The sequence below is a fragment of the Macaca nemestrina genome, chromosome 18 (genome assembly GCF_043159975.1).
Source record: "Macaca nemestrina isolate mMacNem1 chromosome 18, mMacNem.hap1, whole genome shotgun sequence".
NCBI classification, from domain to species: Eukaryota; Metazoa; Chordata; class Mammalia; order Primates; family Cercopithecidae; genus Macaca; species Macaca nemestrina.
The window spans coordinates 86,240,799-86,264,623 of NC_092142.1; the positions used below are offsets into that span (position 1 = coordinate 86,240,799).

At 55.6% G+C, this 23,825-nt stretch overlaps 1 protein-coding gene across 3 annotated transcripts in view; it reads right to left on the reverse strand.

Moving 5' to 3' along the window:
- Nucleotides 1-1,903: 1,903 nt before the first annotated feature.
- The window catches only part of LOC105488812 (F-box protein 31), a 57,816-nt gene continuing 35,894 nt past the window's right edge, over nucleotides 1,904-23,825 (reverse strand). The window contains exons 4-11 of one of the 3 annotated variants that reach the window (XR_003019642.2): nucleotides 21,659-21,735; nucleotides 18,344-18,511; nucleotides 17,606-17,680; nucleotides 11,071-11,180; nucleotides 10,174-10,327; nucleotides 8,697-9,097; nucleotides 8,344-8,526; nucleotides 6,261-6,395 (exon numbers count right to left, since the gene is read on the reverse strand). Coding sequence is in view for 2 of the 3 variants with exons in the window: in XM_011753247.2 (XP_011751549.2) it covers nucleotides 6,173-6,395; nucleotides 8,697-9,097; nucleotides 10,174-10,327; nucleotides 11,071-11,180; nucleotides 17,606-17,680; nucleotides 18,344-18,511; nucleotides 21,659-21,735 (1,208 nt within the window). In the remaining variant the exon portion in view is untranslated. Of the gene's footprint in view, nucleotides 6,396-8,343; nucleotides 8,527-8,696; nucleotides 9,098-10,173; nucleotides 10,328-11,070; nucleotides 11,181-17,605; nucleotides 17,681-18,343; nucleotides 18,512-21,658; nucleotides 21,736-23,825 lie in introns of all 3 variants that reach the window. The other 2 variants (XM_011753247.2, XM_011753251.3) reach the window with 2 other exon arrangements.

The following is a 23,825-nucleotide window of genomic DNA, read 5'->3' on the forward strand; positions in this document are numbered from 1 at the left end:
CGGCTGGGCTGTCCACTCTCTCAGAGCAAGAGGGGAACTGCAGCAGGCAGCAGCCTTCCACTCGTTCCCCATGACCTGATTTTTTTTTTTCATTTTAAAATAAGAGAAACGTATGAAAGATGCCGCATTTAGTCCCTTATCAGATCCACACTCCCCGCTGTGACCTGGGAAATCGGGGTGCGTCTCCAGTCTGCGGGGTACAGGGTCTCGTCCAGACAGGAGGCTGCATGGTGCTGCTTGTAGCGAGTGACTCGTTTGTAGTTGGCACGCCCCGTGCAGCTGAGGATGACCCCAGGGCTTGGCCCCGGGACAGGACCCAGGCCCCAGGAAATAGCAGCAAACCTGAAAGTAGAGAAGGAAGTGCCCACGGCCGGGGACCCATGATCGCCTGCTCTCCCTGGAGGGCGCTCAGGGCCCAGGAAGCAGCCGCAGCTGGCAGGCCATGCGGCAACCCCGAGACCAGCAGAGATGGCAGTGGGTGGGCCTGCAGATCACTGGCCCGGGCACTGTGTCCTGCCTGAGGGGCTTGTTTCTGAACCACACAGAAAGGGGGGGGCTCGTAATCAATGGTATCAGGATCAACAGGTGAATAGACGCTAGTTCTGCCGTGTGAGCCTTAATCTTTTTTTTTTTTTTTTTTTGAGAGGGAGTCTCGCTCTGTCGCCCAGGCTGGAGTGCAGTGGCGCGATCTCGGCTCACTGCAAGCTCCGCCCCCCGGGTTCACGCCATTCTCCTGCCTCAGCCTCCTGAGTAGCTGGGACTACAGGCGCCGCCACCGCGCCCAGCTAATTTTTGTATTTTTAGAGATGGGGTTTCACCGTGGTCTTGATCTCCTGACCTTGTGATCCGCCCGCCTCGGCCTCCCAAAGTGCTGGGATTACAGGCGTGAGCCACCGCACCCAGCCTAGCCTTAATCTTTTTAAAGCAAAACAGAGTTGAAGTTCTACCCTCCGATACCTCTAGATGTGACCATACTATTCCTACGCGTGTCTTCAGCTTTTCACCACACGTGAATTGATAAAAATCATTTGCATTTTTACGTGTTACACCAATACCATCTCTCACTTGTTTTGCAACGGAACAAGGCTGTGTGCCCGTCTGCCAGGTGACAGCATGGGTGGCTCCCCCGTAGTCCACCTGCCTCCTTCCGGCCTGTGACAGGTGTCACAGTGTGGCAATGAACATCCCTGCGTGGCCCATGCCCGGGCCCTCAGGACGCAGTTGCCAATCCCAGGGCCCGTGTCCTTAGTGTCATGAGCTAGTACCAGCTGTCCCCAAAACAGCTGTCCCACCTGCGTTCCTGTTCCCCGGCATCACTGCCAACAGTTGGAACATCACACTTGCCAATTTCTGCCAGTCGATGGTGTACTTTGAGTGCATTTCCATGGAAAACATCCTTTTTCTACAATTCCAAGCTAACAGCATTAATTAGCAGCAGTGAGTCACGGGGAGGCTGGGATGAGAACAGGAGGTACTTTCGCTGTCTTTGCTAAATACTTGAACTGTTTACAAGAACGTATTACTTTAGTAAACAGAAAAGAAAGATCAATGAGATCCTCACTTCGTCTGCCTGGCTCTGAGCACATTCCCTCCCGTATCTATCCTGGTCGCAGATGATGCAATTCGCTTTGGCTTAAATCTAAGAAAACCCTCTGGGGCCCAGACCCCTCTGGGTTGGGACTGGAGATACCTCTGATGCCAGGTCAAAGGGAAGGACACAGGGACAACCACTGTCTGGGCTTCAAGGCATCCCTTCAATGCTCCCTTCTGTCAACGCAGGAAATTTGACGCTTTGTCAAGAAGCTGGGAAGTCTGGGTTCCCAGGCCAACAGCCCGCATGGCTTAAGGCTCTCGCCTCCATCTGACACATGCTCCCAAAGAAACAAATCACAAAACACACAACAAGCCTTCAAAAACAGATTTACTTAAAACTGCGAGGAGAAACACAAGTGCGTGGGTGCAGGTGGCGGCTGCCAGGCTTGCTCCGGTCCTACCCAGTGGGTGCCTACCCGGGCAGGGCACAGCTCCTGCTGCAAGATCACCTTACCAGGGGGCGCGGAGGGGCTCACGATCAGATGGCACAGTGCTTTCCTAATGCAGGCAGGCTACATGGCCTCCAGGAACAACCAAATGCAGAATCAGGCCAAAACCACACAGCTCTGACCCCCTCGTGCTCTGGCTAGTCTCCCGGCCAGCAGCCCCGGAGGGCTGGCATGCAAGCCACTGAGCTGTGGGTGACACAGGTTATTCCACAGTTTGCACAGTCTCATTCCCATTCAAAGTGCAGGCCAAGGCTGGGCGCAGTGGCTCACGCCTATAATCCCAGCACTTTGGGAGGCAGAGGCGGGTGGATTACTTAAGCCCAGGAGTTCAAGACCAGCCTGAGCAACATGGCAAAACCCCATCTCTACAAAAACAAGTTAGCCAGGCGTGGTGGTGGTGGGTACCTGTGGTCCCAGCTATTCGGGAGGCTAATGTGGGCAGATGGCTTGAGCCTAGGAGGTCAAGGCCTCAGTGAGCAGTGATCATGCCTCTGCACTCCAGCCCAGGTAACAGAGCAAGACCCTGTCTCAAAAAAACAACAAAAAACTACCAGCCGAATGGAAATTATCTGCTGCTTTCTTCTCTAAATAATTCTGAGGATGCGTAGTCAAATGATGTCCCTGGTCTCTCCCCAGAGTAAAGACAGGCTGGGTCACGTTAACACTGGACTTGATCGTGATTCAAGGAGTTTTCTTCTCAGGGCAGGTGGTGGTTCTATGAGCGCATTCCCATACGTGTTCTTAAAAGTTACACCACGAAGGTGGCAACCAGAATGGAAACATCCTAGAAGAGCCTAGCTGCTTTCTGCAGTGCCTCGGATGGTGGACCACAGCTCAGTGTCTCCTGTTCGCACCTGAGACCCCATAGCCATGAGGACAACACGAGCTTGGAAGATGCATGTGGGCAGGCGTTCTGAAGTAACCAAGGGGCTGAGGAGGTTCTGCTGCTGTCCGTGACTCCCACGAGCACTGAAAATGGCCTAACCATGTGCAGGCGAGAAAGCCTGGGGGTGAACAAGCCCTGAGGAGTCAGGGAAGCCAGAGCCAGTGGCTGGAGGGCCCTCGCAGGCGGCTGCAGCACAAATGCAGGTTCCCAGAGAAAAACCTCCAGCTCCAACCTGGTTCTGCACAAAGCTGAAATGGAGCGGCCAGCAGGACATGTGGCTAGAGGACGGCCACGGCCGCCCCCGCCCCCTCGTGTGCCAGATGGGCTTGCTAGGGATGCAGGTGCCCAGTGTCAGGGCGGGGACACCACAGAGCCGCAGCCAGACCGAAGGGGCCCAGGGCATGGTCAGGAACAAGGAATAAGGGAGCCTGAGGTTCTCCCGCCACCAGGCCCGCAAAGCCACTCACACACAGCAGCGGACACTGAGGTCAGGGCCCAGGTGGGCTGAGGGACCCCAATACCACTCACCTTGAATCTCAGCCTATAGAAGTCGTTTGCAACTTCCTCGTGCAAACATTCAGTGCCGGTACAGAAAAGCTTCCAATGACCTGTTTGAAATCTTCAATCACATCATTTCTAAACGAGTGATAAAAAGCACGTCCAGGCGTGCACAGCTGCACCGCAGGCAGCCCCACTCCAGAGAGCAGACCTGATCCTGCCCCAGAGGAGTGGCACAGCGAGGGAAAGGCACCCGTGGTGCAAACGGTGGACAGCCCCAACCTCCCAGCTCCACCTGCCACCTTCCCCAATCAAGCCCAATGCGCTTGGCTGTCCTGAACTGGCTTACTCAGCCTCCTCCTTGGAAACGGTTTTATCCAACTCTCAGCTGCCCTTGATAGGGCCTCCGATGATATCAGCCCTTCCGAGTTCTCACCTGCAGCTTCCCAAGAGGGTGGATGTCTTCCCCCATAAGGGAAGCTGCTGTGTTTCGAGACACACAGATTCTATGCACGTCCCGACAGAACCGGAGCCAAGAACTGGATAAGAACGCGTTGGAGTGGAAAAAACAAGGCCTGTAGTCACAACTGGAGAGACTGGCTGTGTGGCCAAAAAGGCTTCCCTTTCCTGGCTGTGTAGCTCTGGCCCTGCCTGGCATCACCGCAGGTCACCACCACGGACAGACCCCCCCAACACACACACCAGGAGCCACATGAGCTGACCACAGCCATGGCTGAGATATGATGGGTGGAAGCCATTTCTATACCCAAACACTGGAAGCGCACGTGAGATCTGAAATTCCTTTAATCAGAAGCACTCGTCTCCTGCAGTGTGCTCTTCAAGCCCCAGAGGGTGCGCCTCTGATGGACTGGGTCCCTTAGAGCCAGCCTCGGGCTCTTGGTAAAAATGCATTTGCTTGATTTTATTTAAACAATGGTGAATCTCCAATGGTGCCAAGTCTACATGCCAAGGGTCCTCCAGGCTGCAAGGCCAGTCACTGTCACTCAGAGACCACCTCATTTGGCACGAGAGAAAAACAGTGACCACCACAGAGGGCAGGGAGTGGCAAAGCTTGTAGGCTAATGCTGCAAAAGCCGCTGGAAACTGGGGCCACACACGAGAGCCGGCAGGCACGCCTGGGGGTCTGCGTGGCTCACGGGTGGGCAGCCCTGCTGCCGCCTTGGAGAGGCACCTTCTCCACTGGCTTTTCTCCTGAGTCTTTCTCCCAGGCCAGCCAGATTACCATTTATGGGCCTTTGCCAATTCTCTGACTCTGGGACGCGAAGTAAGAATTTGCCAAATGCACTGAGGCTGGGCAATGGGAATTTTTTTTTTTTTTAAAGGCCAGTCAAGGAGAAATTCATCAGGAAAACGTTTCCCAGGACATCCTCAGGTTGGTCTCCACACAAAGGCACACAGACTGTCATCTTCCCGGGGTCCCTCACCAGCAGGACATGTCCAGGGCGCCCAGCACAAAGGCTTGGAGCAGCCCAGACACAAGGACAAGCGGCAGAGAGGGAAGACTCGCTGGGGACGCCCACTCGGGCAGAGCTGGCTGCAGGCTGGGGGAAGGGCCAGCTCCAGGCACCGTACTCTGTTCTTCAGGAGATGCCAACCTCAGCCAAGACCTCAGACAGGGCCCCCACACGCAGGTTAACACGACACGGGGCACACAGCCCTGGAGGCGTCAGTCCACGGGGTCTCCAAGCTGGAGGGTCCCGCTTTCCAAAGTGTGTCCCCAGCTGCAGATGTGGCTTTTCTAGAAAGCCATCCCCTCACCTGCAAAGGGGTTTCCTCGTCACCTCCCATGGGCACTCCTGGCACCTGTGTGGACCACACACTGCTTCAGACAAGCGGGCCTGGAGCCCTGCGTTCTGGAGGAAGTGCCAGCAGCTTGGTTTTAACACCATGTGTGTGCAGGGAGGAAGGCAGGGACCAAACAAACGCCCTGTCTGGAACTGGCCGTCAAGGACAGTCAACTGGCTGGAACGATGGCCTTGGCTCCAAAGCTGGAGAAGAGGGGCCGGGGCAGGTGAGTGGGCTGGGCCGTGCATTCACAGTGACATTCCCTAGTGACTCAGGTCACTAAGCCCACTCAACAGGTGGGGAAGCTGAGATCAGAGGTGAAATGCTTCTGTCCAAACTCCAAGCGAGCCGGTAGAGAAATGGGGATTCACTCCAGAGTCCCGGCCCCAAGCCTGAGATCCTATCAACGTCCCGAGCTTGCTCTCTGCACACTGTGCCCATCACACCTGCGCTGCCTGAGCTGTCTGCCTCTTCCTGACTCCCTCCCAGAGGCCACTGCTGCCCGGCTTCCCCCAACGGGGTGGGGTGCAACACATGCATCTCACACACGACCCAGTCTATCATTCTATCCGCTCACGGGAAAAGAGCGCCAGAGGGTCCTGTTTCCTGAGAAAACCGCCAGCCAGCCCAGGGTGCGGCAACCCCACTGCTTCAATTCTCACGCGGTCCCGCGGCTGTCCCCCTAGATCCGCTGTATTCCAGCTCGTTCTCTCTTTTTTTGGTAAGACATGCTCAGCTTCTTCCATCATGGCACTGACAAATATGCAGGTCTATGTCACACTCTCTACATAAAGTGCTGGGGGGTGGCTGGGCTGGGACCCCCGACGAGGTGTGCGTTCTGGTCAAAAGGCCGGATTTCCAAAGTGCATGCTGCTTCTATTCACAGGTCAGAGTCCAGAGCCCCAGAGCGCCCAGGATGTGGCCGCAAGGACGTGGCCGGTCAGGAAGTGAGGGACTGAATGTTCTTGAGCATCTCATCGAAGGCCTGTGGGGACGGCGCATCTGCGTTCCGGAAGGTGGCCTGGACCCGGCTGTACAGGCTGAAGGATTTCAGCTCCAGCCAGACGAACCCGAAGCGGTCCTCATCGAAGAGGATGAAGACCCCGGGGGTGCGTTCAGGGCTGGTGAAGCCGTGGCCCGCGATGAGGCCTGTGCCATAAAAACTGAACAGAAACAAGAGGGAAAGTGTGAGCTGGGGGAGGGCTGAGTCCAGTGCACGCCACATCCAGCATTCTGCGACCTGCTCTGTGCCACAAGAGCCACATCCACTGTTCATCAGCCAGAAGCTGACTCCCAGAGCCAGCCTGTCTCTGCAGGGGCAGCTGGGGGCGTGGGCTGAGCCTGTCTCTGAAGGGGTAGCTACGGGTGCAGGCCAAGCCCACCTGATGATGGACGCAGAGGCCAGAGCTCGGGGCTGCTCGGCGGATGGGCGCTGACTCGCAGTGCCCGTGAGAGGGACTCACCCACTGACTGCACACTGCCGAGTCACTGAACGGAAACGAGGTCTCTGCAGGTTCGAAGAGCTCTGATCCAAAACACACGTTTCATAAAGCAGGCCCACCGTGGAAAAAAAGCTTGATTTCTGGGAGTTATGTCCCCATACAATGAGCTCTAACACACAGACAGCCTGCGTCTGACACTAACTCCGAAGGAAAAACTCGCAAACACCCACTTATGGCTTTGAAGTCAATATCAGACAGGAAGACACTTATGTCTGTCTTGCAAGCAGCTAAATTCTTCCAACAGATGACAAGAAGTAAGGAGCTGGCCTGGAATCACCCACTGAGGCTCTAAAGGCCCCGGGGGAGAACAGCCCCGTGGACCAGGACCTGGACCTGAGGCTTCTCAGGTGCAGGGAGAAGTTCCAGTGACCAGAGGCAGGTGCAGCCATCGCACTGTGGTCAGAACAAAAGCAACAGGCACTCCCCGTATAGGTGCCGTGGACAGGCCCTGCAGACCCATAAACTAAGGGAAGGGCCCGGGAGCCCCCATATTCAGCACAGCAGGGACTGTCCTGCAGGTTAGCTGGGGAGAGGGGCTGGACAGGGCTTCCTGGCCAGTGGCCACAGCATGTGCTGCGACTCGCAAACTGGGTCTGAGCTGGTTGTGAAGTATGGGGGGTTTTGAGATTTTTGAAGGGTAACAGAGCTTTTTCCTTTTTTAGCTATTCAAACATTTACATCAGCTAAAACAACACTCCCAACACTATTTGCATGCCTCTCTCTGTAAACCCCAGTCACCATTATCATACATGGGAACATGAAGAAAGCCCCGCCCAGACATCCAGACCCCTCCAGGAGCTGGGCCGGTTGCACCCTTCCCTCCATGATGGCAAGTTTAGCAGGAAATGCAGACACACGACGGCATGGCTTGTAGGTAAAAGGACAATGACTCGTAACTTGACAATGGCAGAATGACTTTGATGCCAGGAAACTGACAGGTGGACCCTCAAAATGGCCCCCAAGGCCACTGTCCAGCAGAACCCTCTGTGGTGATGGAATGTTCTAGAGCCGCACTGTCCAGCCACATGTGGCCATGAAGCACTTGAAACATGGCCTGGGCGGCTGAGGGCCTGGATTTTTCATTTTATTCAATTTCAGTTCACTTGAATTTAAACAGCTGTAAAGGGTAAGGACACAGGGCAAGGGCCTTGTTCATCTATGAGGAGCAGCCTGAACGGCAAGGGGCCTGGGGCACTGAAGGCGGTGGCCCAGACGAAACTGTATTTAAAAGGTCAGCAAGACACCAGCTGGGAGCTGCGCAGGCCTCGTCCCATGTCAGCCGCCCAAGCCCTGCAGGGGCAGCGGCAATGCCAGCCCCTCCCACGCAGTCTCAGCTGGTATCCACTCCACTGGCCACCCAGGCACTGGCCCGGCACAGCAGAGGCAGGCAGGCACGGAGGAGGGAAGGGGCAGGAAAGCAGGACCCGCATGTGAACCACGCACTGGGAGATGGCCGAAGGTGACCAGCAAGACGCTGACCAGGACACCAAACCAGGCAGGCTTTCCACAGGGTGGGTGGACACCCAGGCGACCCAGGCAAGCTTTCCACGGGGTGGGTGGGGAAGGGGTCTTGTTCATTTCCTGCTTTCAAAGCTGCTGGACAGTTTACCTGTTCTTTCACTTGATTGACTGGAAACACGTAGCTTTAGAAGCCACTGGGGGAGCGGCACTGCTGCAGGGATGTGAGGCATCTGGAGACCTTGTGCTCCTGTAGCTCTGAGGTACCCCAGAAGGGGTGGAAGGACAGGAGCCTCCAGGACAGGACCCAGCTGTGCGGCTGCTTGCTCAGGTGCTGGGGGATGTGGCCCAAGGGGTCAGAGGCCCCACTCCTGTCCCAAAGCACTGGCTGCTGCCCTCTGTGAGGTCACAGGCCTTCTCCGCCCGTGCTGCGTGTGGGGCTGGGACCCTCAATGAAGCACATGCTGTCCCACCCTCGGGCCCCAGTGCCCGCCGCATCCTTACCACATCCTGCAGGTTCGGGGGTAGTCCTCATTCCTGGAGCTCACGCCCACGGGCAGCACAAATGGCTGCCCCTGCCCACACTGGGCAGGCGGCTCAGCTGCGGCCGAGGCATCCCCGGGCTTGCCACTGTCCTCACCAGGTGTCCCGTCTGGGCCCCTGCTGGGCGCCTCCACCCTGGGTTGGGCAGGGCTTGGCTGGGACTCCCGGGGTCCCTGCTGGCCGCGACCCTCGCCCGCCTCGTGCCCGCCTTCCTGCTGCTCCTGGCGCACCCGCTCGCGCACCTCCAGGACAAGGCGGGAGAGCTCGTTGAAGTTGCGCTGGTTCTCGAGGTCGGGCAGCTGAATCCGGTGCCTCAGGTCGATCTCCACCGTCTGCTGCCCAGCAGGGATGTTGGGGTCGCCCTGTGGAGCGGGTGGTGGTCAGCAGGGCTCGGGCCAGCAGCAGCAGCACCGCTGTGCGGGCTCCAGCCCAGACCCACCTCTGGTTGAGCGAGCTGGCATCAGCCTTCCCACTGACTTAGCAGCATCCCTGACAGAGGAAGAAGTCTCAGAATCCCTTAGAAAGTGGCGAGGGCCAGCGACGCCTATGAGTGCCCCTGAGGATGGTGGCTGGCTCACACCTGCTCAACTGCCCTCAGAGAAGTTCAAAGAACATCCCAGAGCCGGGCAGCAGCCCAAGGGGGCAGCCCAGATCTGTCCGCCTAAAAGGCACAGCACTGGAGCCGAGCCCTGGGAAGATGCTTCAGCCCCAAAACTCGGTGAGGAGTCCGGGAGCCAAAACTCTGGAGTCCAGGGAATGCCCCATCATGACAGATGTGGCCCTGATCCCTGGAGGGTTGGGGAAGAGGCTCTGCCCCTTCAGGCACTGTCTGCCAGGATCCCAATAACCACGCAGGGCAGGCGGGCAGCATGTGCCAGGAGCCCTGGCAGGGGGCGAGCCCCTGTTCACAGCCCGGGGAGAGGCGATACTGTTGGGCTCACCACACAGCCCACCCTCAGGCCACTCCAAGGACAGGAGCTGCTGAAGCCCCGACGGTGGGAGCTGTCTGCGAGCACAAGGGTCTCCATGCAGCTGCCGGAGGGGCCCCTTTCCCGGGCTGTCCCCAATTAAATCTGAGCCTGTGTGGGGTCTGCTGTCCGCACTTCCTAAACCCCCCAGGGCTGCCAGGCTGGCCAGGGCTGAGCAGTGGTGTGGAAAGGCCACCTTGGAAGCACACAGACTCCCTGAGGGTCTTGTGGAAATGCCATTCTGGTGCAGTGGGGCTGGCTGGGGCCCGAGAATCTGCTTTCCCAAGCTCCCAGGGCTGCGGGTGCAAGCCCACTCTGAGGAGCAAGGGGCCGGGATCTGTGTCTGCCCAAGTTCCTTGACTCCACAGCCAAGGGTGCCGGGATCTGTGTCTGCCCAAGTTCCCCGACTCCACAGCCCAGTTGGGCCGGGTGCTCCCAGAGCCCTGCCGACCAGGGCAGCCGCCACTCACCGTGATCTTGGTGCCCCTGGCACGCCGGCCGTGGAAGCTGAGCATCACGATCTCCAGGCCGTGGCTGCCATAGGTACCTTTGAAGAGGCCAGGCTTGATGAGGTCGTCGGGGCGGCTGGGCGGCAAGTAGATGCGGCGGTAGGTCAGGCAGTTGCTGTGGGGAGCGGGAGGGTCAGTACAGGAGACCTCGCGAGGCAGGCAGGACTGATAACGCCCAAGGCGCCAGGGCCAAGCTTTGCAGGGCGGGGTAGGGCGGGCAGCTCAGCTCAACCGGGGCCAAGTGTCCACCAGGCCTGTGGGCAGCAATGCGCATGGGGGAGCCCTCGCCCCCCCCACCCTCCTGCACGCCCGCTTCCAACAAGACTTCTGGGGTTAAGGGGAGCACTGGGGCCAGGGCAGAGCTTTAGGCAGGAGAGGAAAGGAAGTGCCAGTCTGTTCCATTACCCGGAGGAAAGGAGCCCAAGTCACCATGGAGGGGACCCCCACACTGGGCTGAGCGGGGCTGACCTCTAGAGCACCAGTGCTGGTGGGGGTGACAAGAAATCAGACAAAAACAGACACTTGGGTGAAGGACGGGGGCCGGGGCTGTGCCACAGCAGCTATAGGAAGGCCTGCACTCCCAGCAGCCACAGAGAGAGGGGCTGTGTTCCGAGCACCCACTGGGAGAGGGAGGACTGTGCCCTAGCACCCACAGAGAGAGAGAACTATGCTCCCAGCACCCAGAGAGGGGCTGCACTCAGCAGGAGAGAGGGCTGAACCCCAGCACCCAGCTGGAGGGCTACATCCCAGCACCCACTGGGACAGAGGACTATGCCCCAGCACCCACCAGAACAGGCCTGCGCCCCCAGCACACCCCAGGAGAGGGCCGCCCCAGCACCGAGCAGGAGCCGCACTCACTCGTACTGACTGGTGTAGATGAACTTCATCAGGATGAGCTCCTGCATGTGCTCGTGGAAGATGTCCTCCAGCGTGCGCCCCCATTCCTCCCTCAGCCACGTCCGAAACTCCTTCCAAAAGAACACAGATCATGAATATCAATATGACAGGAGGCTGTGAAGAGGCTGCCAGCTGTGCCACTGAGAGGACACAGTGCGTCCTTCTTTGTCAGCGCACAGGCACCTGCAGGGCCCTCCCGGTGGGGCAGGATGGACTCGGTGCTGGGAAGAGAAAGGGGAGCTGCCGGGTTTGACCCCATGTCAGAGGTGCCTGCCAACAAAAAGTGAAGGTCCCGGGCCCTTGGTCTGCTGGGTGGGAAGCAGCAGGGACTGTGGGGAGTGGGCCTCCCTTCCGTGCCCACCAGTGGGGCAGGAACAGCATCTACAGACCCTGGCTCTGCACCGCAGCGCCCCTCAGCCTGCTTCTCTGGCTCCTAGGAGCCTGAGTGTTCCGGGACCCTCACCAGCAACCCTGAGCCATGCAAGTCACCCAAGGATGACACACTGAGCCCTCGGCCAGTGACTCGGATTTTCCTTTTTCAAAGGAAAAGCAGGTTTGCTAAGGGGGCTCCCAAAAACTCTGCAGCCCCAGCAGTCCGCCCTGCATTCTGCTATCACATGATGCGTAATGGTTTGATTCTACACAATTTACGGAATTCATCCAAACTTCCAAATTCCTAGCTCAATACAGTGTTTCCAGTCATTATCTAGACTTAACTCTGAAAGGGACGCATAAGCAACTCACAAAAAAGAGGAAACACTACGGTCAATCGCTTTCACACATCACTGCTCCAAACTCTGACAAGAAACAGAAATCACTGTAGGGGCTGCCCTGAGCACCTGGCAGGACCACACGGTCAACAGAGAAGCCACCTGGATTTTTGTGTCCTAGCAGCACAAAATATAAAAATGAAATTTAAAAAACTCTTATGTTCAAAATCCTCAAAAAACATAAGACTTGGGAATAAATGTTACAAAATACATTTAAGATCTATTCTGAAAATCACAAAACACTGCTGAAAGGAAGTAAAAACGCCTGGGTACATAGAGATGCCATGTGCGTGGCCTGGGAGCCATCTGGCCCCATTCCAAGAGCAGTTCTCTCCAGATTGATCTACAGATCCAACCTCATGCCAACCACAAGTCCACCAGGCACTACACAGACTGGACTTGCCAAGTCTGAAATTCCTATGGAAAAGCAAAGAACGGGACAGACAGGCAATCAGGAAGGCGAAGAGCAAAGCAGCAGGACCAGGCCGCTCTCAGGACTTGCCCAGTACAAGCTCCCGTCACGAGATGGCGTGCAAGCCTCAGGCCTCACACAGGCACCAACAGAGCCAGCAGCCCAGAAACCCCCCGCGGACCTAGCTGCCTGACTGCAGCGGAGGTGCCCGTGCCTGCCCCTGAGGAAAGGAAGGTTTTCAGCAAGGTGCTCCGTCAGTTGGGTTTTCATACAGAGAAGAAGGGACCATGATCCTGCCTTATACCACACACAAGATCATTCAAGATGGGGCACAGGCCTCCACACAAATGCAGAACCTGATGTGACACTACCAAATTTCTAAAAAAAAAAATGGAGCCTGTCTGCAAACTGAGTTTAAGACTCCATTTTTAGAATGTTATTTAGGACTCAGAAAATAACCATAAAAGAAAACAAAAAGTTTCACAAATTGGACCTCATCAAAATTAAAACTTGACTGCCTAAACTTGAGGAAAGGCTCTTTAAATAACAGAATCAAAAGCAACTGAATGTAATGAAGAAAGATTTCAACGTTACCACTGTGAGTAATGAGACCTCAACTTGACACCACCAGGAAGACGAGTGTGCACCTGCTGCCATGACCTCAGTTTGCATAAAGAGGTCCAAGCAACGGGACTACCAGCCAGACCCTGTTACCCAGAACAAGGCCGTCCCGAGCATGTTTATTGTGAAATAACTTATCAGAGCAATACATACAAGCCACACAATACATACAAGGAAAAAAAAAACAGGGAGCCCAGGACATGCACGACAACAATCCATTTCACGTTGACCCAGGGCCTGCTCACTAAACACGTTGTCCTCGCGACCCTCACGGCAGCTCTGGCAGAGGGGCTGAGGGTGACAAGGATGCCTGCTGGCTGCTTGGGACAGGAGCATGGCCCATCCTCCCTTCTCTCTGCTCCTTTCTCAGGCCTGAGATTTAGCACCCATAGAGAAAAGGCCAGATCTGGGTGGGCCCGAGGGTCCCATTTCTCACAAGGACCCAGGGCTGAGGGAACCCACAACCCTGGGAACATCATCAGATCATGCCAATGAGGCAGCCTGGGCGCAAGGAACGACCTCCCAGGGCAGCGGTGACCCACACAGAGGTGCAGGGATGCCAAAGAGACTGCCCTCGCAGCCTCCCCTGTCCACGGCCCAGCCCCTCCAACCTCCCTGCAGACAGGACTCCACTCCCTTGGAACATGCTTGATACGGTTTGGCTATGTCCCCACCCAAATCTCATCTTGAACTGTAGCTCTTCATGGGAGGGACCCCGTGGCAGGTAAGCGAATCATGGGGGTGGGGGTCTTTTCCATGCTGCTCTCATGATAGTGGATAAGTCTCACGAGAGGCGATGGTTTTATAAAGGGGAGTTCCCCTGTGCAAGTTCTCTCTTCTTCTGCTTGCCACCACGTAAGACGTGCCTTTCACCTTCCACCATGATTGTGAGGCCTCCCCAGCCACATGGAACTGTGAGTCCATTCAGCCTCTTTCACTTAGATTACCCAGTCTCGGGTATGTCTTTATCAGCAGTGTGAAAATGGACGAACACAGTGCTGATCCAGAAGTTATCAGCCAGCAGAGCACAGGGCAGTACCGAATTCCTGTGCCCAATCTTTTACCTCAGTTGTGAAAATTATCAGGATGTGTCACCATGTCCAGACCTCCTGGGACGTCCTCTTCCTGGAACGCAGCTCTCCCAGTAACCTACCTGCTCTCTGGCCTAAAAAGACTTAGCTACAAAGTGGAGAGGAGCTCCCAGCTGATGCATGAATCCACAGAGACCCCCACCCTCTGAACCCCTACACGTCCTGAGAGAAAAGGAGCGAGGACACTGCAGGCCTCAAGATGAAAAAGTGACTGTGGGACCAGGTGACAAGCCCCACAGGAGGGCGCAGCCAGTGCAGCCGCTTCAGGAGAGGAGAGGCCGCTGTCACTCTAGGATGGGCGGGGCAGCACCGTCACCAGCCTCTGCCCTACCTGGGACAGTGGCACCCTCACTCTGTCAACTCCGGGAGGGGGAGCTCAGGAGCAGGACAAGCCAAGGGAGTGTGTTGGATGGGGTGTGGACATCACACAAACGGCAGCGCTCCATACACTGACCGTAAGCGTGCTGCAATTCCAATCACAAGAGACAGCAAAGGGATGTTTCTGGGAAATAGCTGCTTCTAGAGTTCATACAGCAAATGAACAAAATGAGTCGGGAACATTCCAAAATAGAATAGAAATACAGACAATTAAAATTAGTGACAGGCCAGTGCAGTGGCTCACAGCTGTAATCCCAACACTTTGGGAGGTTGAGGTAGGAGGATCACTTGAGCCCAGCCTGGGCAACACAGTGAGACCCTGTCTCTAAGTCAAAAATAATAAAATAAAATAAAATAAAATATAGTGATAAAACTACAAAAATTCGGCCAGGCGCGATGATGACTCACACCTGTTATCCCAGCACTTTGGGAGGCCAAGGCGGGCAGATCACCTGAGGTCAGGAGTTCAAGACCAACCTGGCCAACATGGCGAAACCCTGTCTCTGCTAAAAATATAAAAATTAGCCAGGCGTGGTGGTGGGCATCTGTAATCCCAGCTACTTGGGAGAGAGGCTGAGGCAGGAGAATCATTTGAACCCAGGAGGTGGAGGTTGCAGTGAGCCAAGATCACACCACTGCACTGAACAGGGCGAGACTACGTCTCAGAACAAATAAAAACTACAAGAATTAGAATAGTGTGGTACTGACATGTAGACAGACATATGGATCACAATATCAAGTCCAGAAATGAACCAAATATACAGGGTAACCGAGGACAAAAGCAGCACTACAAATTGATGGAGAAAGTGCGGTTATTCCACATCCAGTGTAGGGATAACAGAGCAGGTCTGCACAGAACCAAGGCTGGGGCTGAGCCTTACATTTCACATCAGAATAAATCCAACAGAACCAGACACAGACACGAGAGAAAAATAAAAGCATGAGCTCATTTGTAAACATATGTGGGTCGGGGAGAGATCTCAGGACGGCACTAAACTGAGAGTCTTTTAAAGAAAGATGGATACATCTGCTTATGTAAAAATTAAAAATACGGCCGGGCACAGTGGCTCATGCCTGTAGCCCCAGAACTTTGGGAGGCCAAGGCGGGAAGATCACTTGTGCCCAGGAGTTTGGGACCAGCCTGGGCAACAAAGTGAGACACCCCGTCTCTGAAAATTAACATTAAAGATAAAAAGTTCCGAGGATGAAAACACACCATAAGACAAATCCAAAGACAAAAAAAAATGAACAAGAAAAAAACCTGGCAACTCCTATCTGGAAGGGCTTCAGTTTCCAAATAGTTAACAAGCTCCCACAAACCCACTTGAAACTCGCCAACACCAAACAGAAAGAGAGGCACGGGCTCTGAGCAGACAGCTCCTGAGAAAGCGCCCACAGAGAGCTCCTGACCCCAAGACACTAGGTTGGCCTCACTCAGAATAAGGGAAACATAAATTCACACCCCCATCAAGATTCCAGCACAACCTTCCCTCTCACCTTCACTCCCGGGGGTTCCTCTCATTTCCACAAGGAGCATCTGTTGTTATATTTACAATCCGGAAAAATACTACTCCAGTTCAAAATCAGCGAAGAGCCCGCACAGAAGCTGGCTTACAGAAACTCTTCCTAATCCCAGAGTATATAGTACCAGAAATATAATATGGTTTTCTTTTTTAAGGGCTCAACAGCTGAGGAGTTTCTATTCTTGAAAAATCTGTTGACATTTTTCAATTAAATGTGAACCATAAGGCCCGGCACGGTGACTCACACCTGTAATCCCAGCACTTTGGGAGGCCGAGGTGGGCAAATCGCCTGAGGTCAGGAGTTCGAGACCAGCCTGACCAACATGGTGAAACCCCGTCTCTACTAAAAATACAAAAAGTAGCCGAGCATGGTGGCAGATGCCTGTAATCTCAGCTACTCGGGAGGCTGAGGCAGTAGAATTGCCAACATCGCCCCACTGCACTCCAGCCTGGGCAACAGAGCGAGACTCCATTTCAAAAAAAAAAAAAAATTGAACCACAGCAATCACACATACGTTGTAGGTTTCTGTATATAAAACCAAATCTAAAATGACAACGTAATAAATGAAGAAAACCTTTCCATTATTGATCATCTTCACATGCCATCTATTCGAGAAAACAGGAACCTCACTCACCTGCAAAGGATTCCAAGAAACAGGACATTTGGTTCATCTTAACCCTCTCTGCAGTCCTCTGACTGATGGGGAAACCGCCAGAAACTCAAACTAGCTAAGAAACACACACCCTGGCCGGGCACGGTGGCTCACACCTGCAATCCCAGCACTTTGGGAGGCCAAGGTGGGAAGATGGCTTGAGCCCAGGAGTTTGCGACCAGCCTGGGCAACAGGGCATAACCCCATCTCTACTAAAAATACAAAAAAATTAGCCAGGCATGGTAGTGTGCCTGGCTAATTTTTTGTTTTTTCTTTTGAGACACCCACGTGGGAGTGCAGTGGTGCGATCATAGCTCACTGCAGCCTCCACCTCCTGGGCTCAGACAATCCTCCCACCCCAGCCTCCTAAGTAGCTGGCATGCCACCATACCTGCCTAATATTTTTGGGTTTTGTAGAGACAGGGTCTCACTATGTTTCCCTGGCTGGTTTTGAACTCCTGACTTCAAGTGATCCTCCTGCCTCAGCCTCCCAAAGAGCTGGGAATACAGGTGTGAGCCGCCGTACCTTCCTTCTTAAGAGTGTTTTTTGAGATGGCAGTAAGACTTAGATCCTTGAAAGCTAAAACTCAAGGGCAATATTAAAATACACACAGGCTTCCCCCCTGCACTGGCATGATCCGGAAGCCTCCACACAGTCTGCTCGAGGGTGGGAAACTCAGGAGCTCTGGGTGCAGCCCTCGGGTCTCCCTGCAGCTCACGTCCTAGAAGCAGCCTCCCAGCAACCCCCCAGCAACCCCCCAGCAACTCCCCAGCAACCCCACAGCAAGTGGATGTGCCCGCCAAAGGGGCAAAGCAGAGCTAACTAAAGAAACGGCCTGTGCAGTTCCTTCGTTCTGCGGTGGGAGGGGACTGGCAACCTGCCTGCCCGCACAATGCTGTTCCTCGAGTGTGCAGGATGCGAGGTCTACACCAACAATACTGGCTGAACCATGGGAAATGGCCACCATGCAGGTCGCATGCTGCTGACTTCCCTCCCGCGTGGGAAAGGTCCACGCCACGTGAACACAGGGCCGGCTCATGGGCTCACCTCCTGCCTCCCGCCGGACATCCTGTGGTGGTCCGTCTGGTTGCACTTGGTGGAGAACTCATCCTTCTTCACAATCTTCAGTGTTCGCAATACGAGGAAAGAGAAGAGTGAGGAACACAGTCGTCACAGCACCCCCCACGCCAGGCAGGTGGCCACAACCCCTCCTGCACCACACCCACCAAACCCCGCTGCAGGCACCCAAGATGCAACCAACGCGGTGCCAGCAGAGGGGGCTGAGTCTCCCTGAGCAACGCTCCCGCAGAGCAGGCGGCAGTGGCGCCTCCCCCAGAGCAGGAGGCGGTGGCACATCTCAGAGAGGGCGTTTGCATTTCCCAGGGACACAGAGCAGCAAAAGGGCTGCGTCTCACACTCAGGGTGTGGCAGATGACACGCTGCGCTCACCATGGAGGCCACTGCCAGACCAAATCAGAGAACAGAGAGCGCACTTGATTCCACACTGATATTCTTGCAAACAGGAAAAAAAGAAACGGAGGAACTGAAATTGCAAAGAACCAGCGGCTCTAACTGAGGGCAGAATCAACAGAGGGGTCCGGCAAGTGACCGCTGTGGAGTCCACCGCGCCACGGAGGCGTGAACAAGAAAGCAGGGCAGGGCGGAGCTCCCTCCCACCCGCTGACCTGCTACAGGCTAGGTCTGCAGCTGAGAACAGCACAGTGGGCCTGGGTGGAGCCCACAAAGGACAGCCCTGGGACAGTGAGGACCCAGTCCCGCACACACCTGGATGTGGCCGTGGTGGGGCCCTTTGTGGCCGTACATGCACTCCACTGTGGCGGCCTTCCTCTCCATCAGGTGGATCCTGAACAGAGGCTTGAATCTCATGGGGTCATCGACGTGGGGGTCATGGGGAGGCAGGTACATCCACCCGATGATGAACAAACCATCCACCTACAGGAGGAGATGGGCAAAGGTCCACAAGCGGCTCCCAGGCCAGAGTGAGAGCGGCCCTGCATGGCTCCCCGCACTGCAATCGCACAGAGAAGCTCCTGCCAGGCCAGCACATGGGACGCGCACGCCCACCCTCGAGGTGCCTCGAATCCAAGCCAGTGCCCAGCACTATCTTCCAGCTCTAAGATGGGGTGGACACCAGGAGGAGGCAGAATAATCCAGAAAGTGAGACCAGGTGAGGTGCCGACCGGACAGAGGGAACGGGGTGCATTTCCCAACAGGAAAGAGTGAACAACGGCAGTGCAAGGGCCTCGTTCACGTCCTGAGCTGAACAAACTGCCGCTCAAAGGCGGCTTTGAGATGGTCCGAGAAGCGTGCCATGGCCTGGGCAACAGGCAACAGAAGGAACAATTGCCACTTTTGTCAGGTGTGGCAGTGACACGGAAATGCAGGAAACACGCCCTTTCTTAGAGTGCTGCATGGAGGGAGGGACAGCTGAAATGCCACGGGCCTGGGATTTGCTTCAAAACCAAAGTGCAGGGGAGGAGACAGACGCCAGGACCTCGGGGCGGGGGAGCCCAGAAGCGGGAAGAGCCGAGGAGTGCACTGCCCATGTGTCCTCGCGTGTCTGGGCTCTGACTGTGCAAACGCAGAGGTGGGTGTGCCCCAGCATGCTCTGGGTACAGCGGCCACATGCTTATAAGGAAGGACAGCCTAGCATCACCCTCTTCTGGGATAGCCAGGACCCATGAGACTTCTAGCTCCAGCAACCGAGGAAAGAATTCCATCATTTCTGGGGCGAATGAGCCTGGGTCAAGCATGAGCTGGTGCCGTTCTCTCACGGACTCCACTTTCCCCAATCATCCACTGCTTTTTGGGTTTTTTTTTTTTTTTACTCTATTACTCACTGCCAGTAAGAAAAACAATTACCACCCTTCCTCCACTAAAAGAAAGGAACGCAATCTGCCCACGCTGTGAGCTGCCGGGCTGGTCTCTCGAAGGAAACAGCCTAAAAGCAAGCCTGGACCACGCAGCGCCCAACACAAACGCAGAGCGGGTTTCTCCACAGCTGCTGCTCCTACCAGATGACAACGGAGAAGCTTGTGTGTCCCTGCCCCAAACCCCACCTGGGGGCAAAGCCCAGAGCCGCAGAGGAGCATCTGCCCGAGGGCCATGCACGCCAGGCCCGGAAGAACCTACTCGGAGGCCACGGGGAGACAGACACACCCGCCCTGCCCTCGCTGGGCTCAGCCCTTGGTCCCGAGTGCACAAAAGGGAGCCGGGCACAACCACAACACCAGCGCCGGGTTTTCAACACAGCAAGAGCGATGGCAATAGTGACACCTCAGGGGCCAGGCCCCTGCCCATAGCTCAACAAAGTCAGGGCGGGGTTTTCCGTTTAAGAGGCTCCAGCAGGAGGGCGCAGGGGGCGGGATGCAGGGTGGGAGGGAGACAGGGGAAGAGGGTGGGAGGGTGGACCGGAAGCCATGCAGACCCCACAGAGCACCACCTCCTCACTCCACAGGGACCCCTGCAAACACCAAGAAAAGTCGGACGACTTCACTGTGTTGAATGAGCAGCTACTTTTCAACATACATTGGCAGGTGACCGAGAAGCACAGAAACTAAAACTACGAGCAGACATCTGCTCCTGGCCCCGGCCCCAGAGCTCCCATCAAACCTGCCCTCCTGCCGAGACCAGCCATGAAGACTGAACACTGTCTCCTAATTCCAGGAGGAAGAAAACAAGAAAAAGAAAAAAGACTGAACACATCAGAGAGCCATGAAGGTAGCCCAGAGACAAGGACCCATGGCCCTGAAGAGAAGGGACAGGCTGAGGGGCAAGGGGCAGGGCCTTCTCCCCGCTTCCTGAGGCCACTGACCACTGGCTGGGGAGGAAGGCCCATGCCTGGCACCCGCAGGCTGGAGAGGCACACATGGAGATCAGGGCCACAAAGGAGCCAGGACTACTGCAGCCAAACGCCAAAGATGGCAACTAGAGAACAGCCCCACGCTGCACACAGGCAGCTGCGCAAGGCACCTGTGGAATCCTGAGTGAGGGGTGGGAGGTGGAGAAGGGAAGTAGAGTGACTACTGAGAGGCAAAGGGGCCAAGCGAAGCATGACTCACAAAGTCAGGAAGAGAAAAGGCGGAATCAGGCCCTGGGGAAGGAGTGCACGGAGGGCTTCCAGCTACGCCCTACAGAGGGCTGTGTCCTGGGAAGGAGAGTGACCCGGAACAAGAAGGAGACGCCTCCCCAAGCCTGAGATGCACGCACACCCCGGGCCCGCGCAGAACAGGTGCTCTGACTCAGCTCTGCCTGCTGGCCAGGGCCAGGGACTCCTGGGGAGACCCGGCCACGGCACCCAGACAAATGCCCAGGTGCATGGTGAGGGGTGGAGGGTAGCCAGCATGCCTGGAGATCAGGAGAAAAGGCGGGGGCTAGACTTGAAAGAAACTTTCACTACTATACCCAAAAAGATTAACAAAGAGAAGGAAAACTTCACCAGAAAATGAGAATTTAATAAAAAAGAAAGCCAGACTTCCATCTCCGGCCGTGACTGAGTACCCGGGACTAGACAGGCACTGCCATGGCAGACCCAACAAACAGGAAAGAAATGTCCTCACGGGTCCTCAGACCCCACAGCAGGCTGCCGGGAGAAGGGAAATGGAGGTGACTGCCACCAGCCTGGACTTCCGCCTGCAACGTGCTAGCACCTTCCACACCATGGTAGTCAGAAGGGGTCCACGGCAGAACCCAAGGAAACAGACATCAGAGTGCAACGTGGCTGGAACATGTGGGGCAAAGACCAAGAAAGGAAGCACCCGGCTGAGGGCGAGCTCCAGACCCTGCCAACATGTGCACGCTGGGCCTCGGCATCCAGGAAGCAAAGGCCCTCGCAAGCCACCCCCTCCGACCAGAGTCCAAGGACGGGCCACGAGGCCAAAGTGTTGCTCTAAGTGAATCTTTGCCCGTTTGGAAAATAAAATTGGCTCCTGAAAAGTGACGGAGCAAGAAGTTTTCGGCAATTACCTCGAAGGCACATCTGGGCAGCTTGTTCCCAGGTAGAAGAGGCCCTCAAACTCCTCCACGTGAGGCGCCACTCCTGCCCATGCAGAGACCCCGTCACGAGGCTCCGGGACTTACCACCACGTTCAGCAGTCCTCCATACGGCCCGATATCTGGCTGCCACAATCCCAAAATGTGTCTGTATCGGTGAAGCACTACAGGAGGAAAGAAAGGGCAAGTCTCTGTGTTAGACCCACCGTGCCACAGGGAGCCCGGGAACCCCGAGTGGGAGGAAGGAACCAAGAGGACTCACAAAAGGCTTGCAAGAGAGCCCTCCAGACACATGCACACCAAGCCTCTAAAGATCTACCAGAATGAGGCCGGGCGCGCTGGCTCACGCCTGTAATCCCAGCACTTTGGGAGGCTGAGGCAGGCGGATCACGAGGTCAGGAGATCGAGACCATCCTGGCTAACATGGTGAAACCCCGTCTCTACTAAAAATACAAAAAATTAGCCGGGCATGGTGGCAGGTGCCTGTATTCCCAGCTACTTGGGAGGCTGAGGCAGGAGAATCACATGAACCTGGGAGGCAGAGCTTGCAGTGAGCCGAGATCATGCCACTGCACTCCAGCATGGGTGACAAGAGTGAGACTCAGTCTCAAAAAAAAAAAAAAAAAAAAAAAATCTATCAGAATGAAACTACCCTCAGAAGGCCTAAGTCAAATGAGCCTCCCGTAAAGTGATGACCCTCCCATCAGTGGGAGAAAATCAAGCAAGGCTGGGAACTCTCCCTTCTAGAAATAAGACTGAGGAAGTGCAAACAGAACTGGACTACACCTGCCAAATGCTGAGACGCTGGTAGCGCTACAAGGCATGTCCTAAGCAATCAGATCTTTAAAGCTATGTCAACAATGACAATGTCACACTCACCAAAGGCCCATAACACAACTTCTCCGTCCTGTTCCTTGCCAGTCAATGGCCAGGTCAGGCTGAGCCATCTTACTTCCTGAGCAGCTCCAGGTCACCCTCAAAGCCGTCCCTGGACCCTGCCCTGGTCTTCACCCCATGGGGTATGGGCCACTGCACCAGCTGCCTCCCCTCCAAGCAGGCCTGAACTCCCAGCCCACCCACTGCCTCTCTCCATGGCTCCCTGGCCAGGCTCTAGGCCCTCAGCAATGTGACTGCCACCAGCCTTCCTGCCTCTCCACCCTACCTGCCCGCTTTCCATCAGCCTCAGCCTCCCAGGTCAGCCCAGCCCAGCTCCTCTCCAGTCCCCGCACTGTATCTGCATTCATGAGCCACCCCTTGGCTGCTAAATGCCTGATAAAACCGGCCTCACCTTCACCACGACCGTCAGTTCCCATCATTCGGGAAGCCTTACCCGTCAAGAGAAAGCAGTGAGCGGGACGATGGGGGAGAATGTGGCACCCAGCAACTTTCCCTGACCAGGCCTGGGTCCCCTGATGGTAGGGCCTGGGGATAGCAGCTGATCTGGGGGATGGTCCAAGGGAGAAGGGGTGACCGGATAGAAAGTACAGACCTGGCAGGAGGAGGAGTCAACACAAAGGGTGCTTTGCTGACACCTCCCCATCATGGTCACCAAATGGCAGAGGCAGCCGGCCAGGGCTGTTGTAGCCTCACCCATCTGGGTCACTGGAAGAACAGGTCCCAGGGCCCCTAACGGTGGGACAGAAAGTGCTGGGAGCCATCATATGAGGGCTGCCTATAAGCGGGGGGCTTGCATTTACCCGGGACACCCACGAGAGCAGCAGGCAAGACCAGCGCAGGGTGGAGGAGCACGCATGGCACCTGTGTACCTGGAAAGCTCCCGCAAACCCTGGGTCCCGCAGAATGACTGAGCTCTCAGCAAGGCGGGTAATGAGGGAGTGCACAGGAATCCAGCAGAAGCATCGCTCACTCAGTGGGAGGAGCAGCAGACCAGGCCTCAGCAGCAGGAGGCACGTAAGTCCACTCACAGCTTTACAAGACTTCAGTAAAGGCAGACACAGGAAACATTCGTACATGGGGAGAAAACACTATGAAGACAAAAACTCCCCCAGCTAATCATCAATAATGTCATCCCAACATACATCCACACTCAGCTAATCATCAATGTCATCCCAACTCAAATCCACACCCAGTTAATCATCAATAATGTCATCCCAACTCAAATCCACACCCAGCTAATCATCAATAATGTCATCCCAACTCATATCCACCCAGCTAATCTTCAATGTCATCCCAACTCAAATCCACACCCCGATAATCATCAATGTAACCCCAACTCAAATCCACACCCAACTAA